Source organism: Petromyzon marinus, chromosome 72 (assembly GCF_048934315.1).
Source record: "Petromyzon marinus isolate PM22_M1 ecotype Great Lakes invasive population chromosome 72, UKy_Petmar_22M1.pri1.0, whole genome shotgun sequence".
NCBI classification, from domain to species: domain Eukaryota; kingdom Metazoa; phylum Chordata; class Hyperoartia; order Petromyzontiformes; family Petromyzontidae; genus Petromyzon; species Petromyzon marinus.
Genome location: NC_133738.1, coordinates 884,804 through 892,303, shown reverse-complemented (window position 1 = coordinate 892,303; position 7,500 = coordinate 884,804). Strand labels below are relative to the sequence as shown.

Below are 7,500 nucleotides of genomic sequence, written 5' to 3'. Positions count from 1 at the left end.
TCTCTGTGTGTCTCTCTGTGTCTCTCTGTGTGTGTATCTCTGTGTGTGTCTCTCTGTGTGTGTCTCTCTGTGTGTGTCTCTCTCTGTGTGTGTCTCTCTGTGTGTGTCTCTCTGTGTGTGTCTCTCTGTGTGTGTCTCTCTCTCTGTGTCTCTCTCTGTGTCTCTCTGTGTGTCTCTGTGTGTGTGTCTCTCTGTGTGTCTCTCTCTCTGTGTGTCTCTCTCTCTGTGTGTCTCTCTCTCTGTGTGTCTCTCTCTCTCTCTGTGTGTCTCTCTCTTTGTGTCTCTCTCTCTCTCTGTGTCTCTCTCTGTATCTTTCTGTGTCTCTCTGTGTCTCTCTGTGTGTCTCTCTGTGTGTCTCTATGTGTGTCTCTATGTGTGTCTCTCTGTGTCTCTCCCCGTGTCTCTATGTGTGTCTCTCTCTGTGTGTGTCTCTCTGTCTCTCTCTCTCTCTCTGTCTCTCTGTGTGTCTCTCCCCGTGTCTCTATGTGTGTCTCTCTATGTGTGTGTCTCTCTCGGTGTCTCTCTGTGTGTCTCTCTCTGTGTGTCTCTCTCTGTGTGTCTCTCTCTCTGTCTCTCTCTCTCGCTGTCTCTCTCTGTGTCTCGCTGTGTCTGTCTCTCTCTCTCTGTGTCTCTGTGTGTCTCTCTCTGTGTGTCTCTCTCTCTCTGTGTCTCTCTGTGTCTCTGTGTGTCTCTCTCTGTGTGTGTCTCTCTGTGTCTCTCTCTCTGTGTGTCTCTCTCTGTGTCTCTCTGTGTCTCTCTCTGTGTGTGTCTCTGTGTCTCTCTCTGTGTGTCTCTCTCTGTGTGTGTGTCTCTGTGTCTCTCTCTGTGTGTGTGTCTCTGTGTCTCTCCGTGTGTGTCTCTCTCTGTGTGTCTCTCTGTGTCTCTATCTCTGTGTCTCTCTCTCTGTGTCTCTCTCTCTGTGTGTCTCTCTCTCTGTGTCTCTCTCTCTCTGTCTCTCTCTCTGTGTCTCTCTGTGTGTGTGCGTCTGTGTGTGTCTCTGTGTGTCTCTGTGTGTGTGTATCTCTGTGTCTCTCTCTGTGTGTCTCTCTCTCTCTGTGTCTCTCTCTCTGTGTCTCTCTGTGTGTCTCTCTGTGTGTGTGCGTCTGTGTGTGTCTCTGTGTGTGTGTGTGTCTCTGTGTCTCTGTGTGTGTGTGTGTCTCTGTGTCTCTCTCTGTGTGTGTGTCTCTGTGTCTCTCTCTCTGTGTCTCTATCTCTGTGTCTCTCTCTCTCTCTGTCTCTCTCTGTGTGTCTCTCTGTGTCTCTCTGTGTCTGTCTCTTTGTGTGTGTCTCTCTCTGTGTCTGTCTCTCTCTGTGTGTGTCTCTCTGTGTGTGCCTCTCTGTGTCTTTCTCTGTGTCTCTCTCTCTGTGTCTCTCTCTCTGTGTCTCTCTCTCTGTGTCTCTCTCTGTGTCTCTCTCTCTGTGTGTCTCTCTCTGTGTCTCTCCCCGTGTCTCTCTCTCTGTGTCTCTATCTCTGTGTGTCTCTCTGTGTCTCTCTCTGTGTGTGTCTCTCTCTCTGTGTCTCTCTGTGTCTCTCTCTCTGTGTCTCTCTCTGTGTCTCTCTGTGTCTCTCTCTCTGTGTCTCTCTGTGTCTCTCTCTCTGTGTCTCTCTCTGTGTCTCTCTGTGTCTCTCTCTCTGTGTCTCTCTCTCTCTGTGTCTCTCTCTGTGTCTCTCTGTGTCTCTCTCTCTGTGTCTCTCTGTGTCTCTCTCTCTCTGTGTCTCTCTCTGTGTCTCTCTGTGTCTCTCTCTCTGTGTGTCTCTCTCTGTGTGTCTCTCCCCGCGTCTCTCCCCGCGTCTCTCCCCGCGTCTCTCCACGAGTCTCTCCCCGCGTCTCACCTGCAGGATGGTGGGGTTGTCCCCGGAGCCGACGAGGTAGCGGGGGTTGTCCCACACTGTCCGAGTGAAGCTGTCCACGTCGCCTGTCTCCACGGCGCGTCTCAACACTGTAACGAGCTCCTGAGGGCGAGGCGAGCGGAAGGAGCTCGGTGGGGTCTCACCCACCACGGCTCCCACCCTCGACGGGGGGTCGGAGGTCAACGCTGAGACACGGGGGGGGGAGCGGGGGTGGTGGTGGTGGCGGGGGGGGGTGAGTGAGTGGGTGGGTGAGTGGGTGGGTGAGCGGGTGGGTGAGAGAGTGGGTGGGTGGGTGGGTGAGTGAGTGAGTGGGTGAGTGAGTGGGTGGGTGAGTGTGTGGGTGTGTGGGTGGGTGAGTGTGTGGGTGGGTGGGTGGGTGAGTGGGTGGGTGAGCGGGTGGGTGGGTGAGCGGGTGGGTGGGTGAGTGGGTGAGTGAGTGGATGGGTGAGTGGGTGGGTGAGTGGGCGAGCGGGTGGGTGGGCGAGTGGATGGGTGGGTGAGTGGGTGGGTGGGTGAGTGCGTGGGTAAGCGGGTGGGTGAGCGGGTGGGTGGGTGAGTGGGTGAGTGAGTGGATGGGTGAGTGGGTGGGTGAGTGGGTGGGTGAGTGGGTGGATGGGTGGGTGAGTGAGTGGGTGGGTGAGTGGGTGAGTGAGTGAGTGAGTGGGTGGGTGGGTGGGTGAGTGGGTGGGTGAGTGGGTGAGTGGGTGGGTGGGTTGTTGAGTGGGTGAGTGGGTGGGTGAATGGGTGAGTGGGTGGGTGGGTAAGTGGATGAATGAGTGGGTGAGTGAGTGGGTGGGTAAGTGGATGAGTGAGTGGGTGAGTGAGTGGGTGGGTGGGTTGGTGAGTGGGTGAGTGGGTGGGTGGGTAAGTGGATGAGTGAGTGGGTGAGTGGGTGAGTGAGTGGGCGTGTGAGTAATTGGGTGAGTGGGTGAGTGGGTGGGTGAGTGAGTGGGTGGGTGGGTTGGTGAGTGGGTGGGTGGGTTGGTGAGTGGGTGGGTGGGTTGGTGAGTGGGTGGGTGAGTGGATGAGTGGGTGGGTAAGTGGATGAGTGAGTGGGTGAGTGGGTGCGTACGTGTGTGTGTACGTGTGTGTGTGGACGTGTGTGTGTGTGTGTACGTGTGTGTGTGTGTACGTGTGTGTGTGTGTACGTGTGTGTGTGTGTACATGTGTGTGTGTACGTGTGTGTGTACGTGTGTGTGTACGTGTGTGTGTGTGTACGTGTGTGTGTGTGTACGTGTGTGTGTGTGTACGTGTGTGTGTGTGTACGTGTGTGTGTGTGTACATGTGTGTGTGTACGTGTGTGTCTACGTGTGTGTCTACGTGTGTGTGTACGTGTGTGTCTACGTGTGTGTCTACGTGTGTGTGTACGTGTGTGTGTACGTGTGTGTACGTGTGTGTACGTGTGTGTGTACGTGTGTGTACGTGTGTGTGTACGTGTGTGTGTACGTGTGTGTGTACGTGTGTGTACGTGTGCGTGTGTGTACGTGTGTGTGTACGTGTGTGTGTGTGTACGTGTGTGTGTGTACGTGTGTGTGTACGTGTGTGTATGTACGTGTGTGTGTACGTGTGTGTACGTGTGTGTACGTGCGTGTGTGTGTGTACGTGCGTGTGTGTGTACGTGCGTGTGTGTGTACGTGTGCGTGTGTGTGTACGTGTGTGTGTGTACGTGTGTGTGTACGTGTGAGTGCGTGTGTGCGTGTGTACGTGTGTGTGTGTACGTGTGTGTGTGTACGTGTGTGTGTGTACGTGTGTGTGTACGTGTGTGTACGTGTGTGAGTGCGTGTGTGCGTGTGTACATGTGTGTGTGTATGTGTGTGTATGTGTGTGTAAGTGTGTACGTGTGTGTACGTGTGTGTGTACGTGTGTGTGTGTACGTGTGTGTGTACGTGTGTGTGTACGTGTGTGTACGTGTGTGTGAGTACGTGTGTGTGTGTGTACGTGTGTGTACGTGTGTGTGTATGTATGTGTGTGTAAGTGTGTGTACGTGTGTGTACGTGTGTGTGTACGTGTGTGTGTACGTGTGTGTGTATGTATGTGTGTGTAAGTGTGTGTACGTGTGTGTACGTGTGTGTACGTGTGTGTGTACGTGTGTGTGTGTGTACGTGTGGGTGTGTGTGTACGTGTGTGTGTGTACTTGTGTGTGTACGTGCGTGTGTGTACGTGTGTGTGTATGTGTGTGTGTACGTGTGTGTATGTGTGTACGTGTGTGTGAGTACGTGTGTGTGTGTGTACGTGTGTGTACGTGTGTGTGTATGTATGTGTGTGTAAGTGTGTGTACGTGTGTGTACGTGTGTGTGTACGTGTGTGTGTACGTGTGTGTGTATGTATGTGTGTGTAAGTGTGTGTACGTGTGTGTACGTGTGTGTACGTGTGTGTACGTGTGTGTGTACGTGTGTGTGTGTGTACGTGTGGGTGTGTGTGTACGTGTGTGTGTGTACTTGTGTGTGTACGTGCGTGTGTGTACGTGTGTGTGTATGTGTGTGTGTACGTGTGTGTCCGGCAAAACAACCCCCTACCTCCTCGCGGTGCCGGACGGGCAACTCTGTCGTGGACAGTGCTGTGGGGGGAGTTCCAATTTTGATTGGCTCCTCCCCTCATGGCATATGTGTCCACCACAGGGGCTAAACGGGGGCTCTGGACGGGTGCGAGGGGCTGGTAACCCCTCCACCTTCAATTAATTACCACAAAACCACGAATTAAAGTGAAATATGTAACAACTAAGCTTGTGCCGGAGGCCCCGGGGGGCCAGGCGTCTATGACGTCTCCTGGCCAAACCCCAATTGGCGGAGCCAGGAGATTGAATACCTACCCTCGGGGCTACTCCAGAAACAACGAAAAGCCACTACGGGTGGCCACGTGGAATGTTCGAACGCTCACTGCAGAGGAGAGGCTGCCACTCCTCTGTCGGGAGCTGGACCGGTACCGCCTGGATCTATGCGGCATTCAGGAGGTCCGGTGGACCGGCTCTGGCTCCTGCCACCATGAGGGGTGGACAGTCCTATACTCGGGGCAGCAGACTGCCAAACAACAGGGTGTGGGTCTTCTTTTGAACAAAAGAATGAAGGGGGCGTGGGAGCGTGGCGGTGAGGTGTGGGAAGCTGTAAGCCCCAGGCTACTTTGGGCTCGCCTTCCCATCAACCGGAGGCGAGGAATGGTGGTCGTGGTTACTTATGCCCCCACCGAAGATGAACATCCGTGGAGGGATGCAGGCAAAGCCGATGAGTCAGATGCCTTCTATGACCTCCTGTCACAGGTGCTGGCTAAAGTGGCCCCTCGGGATAGAGTCATCATGTTGGGTGACTTCAATGCCCGAGTTGGTCATGATACTGGCACCTGGTCTGGAGTGATTGGAGGGCATGGGCCAGATCAGCTCAATAACAACGGTAGGAGGCTGCTAGATTTTTGTGCAGCCCATGGGCTTGTAATTACCAACACGCTGTTCCGGCATCGGCGCATCCACACAACATCATGGATGCATGCCGGGTCCAAGCAAGAACATCTGCTGGACTACATAGTGACGGACCAGCGAATGCGAGCCCATGTCCTTGACACCAGGACCTACCGTGGAGCTGATCTGCCCTCTGACCATCGACTAGTCATCTGTAAGATGCGCCTGCCATTCTTCCACTCCGGTGGTGGGTGTACACCCAGGACCCCATTCCAACCTAAAGTGGCCTGGTCTCAGTTATCTGATGAAAGTTGCAAGCGAGAATTTCATCATCGCTTGCGGCTGGGATTGGCATCGTCCCCGACTCCTCCTGATGTCGAGGGTAAATGGGCGAGGTTTAGGACTGTGACTCATGCAGCTGCAATGGCTGCTTTGGGTACGCGGTCCAGACCTCCCCAGACACCCTGGATGACAGAGGAGTTGTTCAGGATGGTTGAGAAAAAGCGACAGGCCCACTGTCATCGGCTACAGAATCACACGTCAGAGAATGAGGAGGCTTGCCGCAGCCTTCGCTCGGAGGTTCGGAGAGCCGTGAGGCGCTGCAAGGATGGGTGGTGGTCGCGGGTTGCTGAGGAGATGGAGTCTGCCTCAGTGGCCCGTGATCACAAATCGCTATTTAACTCCATCAAAAAAGTAACCTGCAGCGCCACACCTATTACCATCATTAGGGGAAAAAACGGTGATCCAATTTCCGACCCCCAGGAACAGGTTCGCAGATTTGCTGAGCATTTCTGTGAGGTCCTGGGGGAGGGAAAATCCCACAGCCAGGAAAACATCGTGGCACAAAGTGAGGATGACCCTGCTGAGGCTGCGGTGCCTCAAATATTGGATGAAGTCACCCCCTGTGAGTGGCTGGCTGAGGTGCCATCTGCTGAGGAAGTATTGAAGGCGATCCGGAGTCTGAGACCAGGAAAGGCAGCGGGCAGAGATGATCTCCCAAGCGAAATGCTGAGGGAGGGTGGCGTTTGTGCACAGACTGCCCTATATGACATCATAACAACAGTCTGGACCACTGGACGGGTTCCGCAGGATTGGAAGGATGCCCTGGTGGTCCCCCTTTTTAAGAAGGGGGACCGCACAGACTGTAACAACTACAGGGGCATCTCACTCCTCAGTGTGTCGGGAAAGGTCCTGGCAAGGATTATTCAGCATCGCCTTGCCAGGCACGCTGAGGAGAGGCTTGCGGAGCCCCAATGCGGTTTCAGGAAAGGGCGGTCCTGCACAGATGCCATATTTTCTGTCCGTCTGCTACAGCAGAGGTGTAGGGAATTCCAACAAGACCTACATCTCTGCTTTATTGACCTGGTCAAGGCCTATGATACCATCAGTAGGCCTGGGCTCTGGGTCGTTCTTCGTGCTTTTGGAGTACCTAACCCTCTGCTCACGATCATTAAGGACCTTCATGATGGTGAGCGGGCCCGGGTAAAACTACGTGGCCGGGAGTCAGAGCCATTCCCTGTACACCTTGGGGTGCGACAGGGATGTCCTCTGGCTCCCACATTATTTAACATCTATTTTGACCACGTAGTTCGTGAAGCCTTCAATAGCTGTACCGGGGGAATCTCCATATGGTACAGATATAATGGGAGGCTAATCGATGCCCGGGTGCGGTCAAGGGATGGCTCCCTATTGCTCAACCACGTTATGTATGCTGATGACTTGGTAATAGCTGCTCAGTCAGAGGAGGAGTTGGAGACGCTGCTGCTGAGACTGGAGCGTGCCACTAAGAGGTGGGGCCTTACCATCAGCCCCACCAAAACTAAGCACCTGCCTGGGTATTTTGTACCATCGGACACTCCACCCCCACAACTCCCAATCGGTGATGGGGCAGTTGTGGAGAGAGTGGAGAGTTTCCCATACCTGGGCAGTGTGCTTATGACTGGCTCCAGTTTAACAGCAGAGGTCTCACTCCGAATCAGTCGAGCGGCAATATCTTTTCATCGGTTGCGTAACGCTGTGTGGAAGCTACCTGGTCTGTCGCTCCGCACTAAGCTTCAGGTCTTCTCGGCCACGGTCATTCCCTCCCTTCTTTACGCTTGCGAAACGTGGACCCCCCTAATGGAACATCTTCGCCGGTTAGAAACATTTAGGCTGACCTGCCTACGATCCATCCTGGGTTTAACCAGACTGGATTGTGTGAGGAGCTCACAAATCCTTGAAAGATCTGGGCAGGGTCCCATCGGTGAGCTCCTCCGGCAGG

At 54.3% G+C, this 7,500-nt stretch overlaps 1 protein-coding gene across 1 annotated transcript in view; it reads right to left on the bottom strand.

Moving 5' to 3' along the window:
* The window catches only part of LOC142906950 (uncharacterized), an 88,057-nt gene that overhangs the window by 47,346 nt on the left and 33,211 nt on the right, over nucleotides 1-7,500 (bottom strand). The window contains exon 4 of the mRNA XM_076055754.1: nucleotides 1,835-2,037. Within this exon, the coding sequence (XP_075911869.1) occupies nucleotides 1,835-2,037 (203 nt within the window). The remainder of the gene's footprint in view (nucleotides 1-1,834; nucleotides 2,038-7,500) is intronic.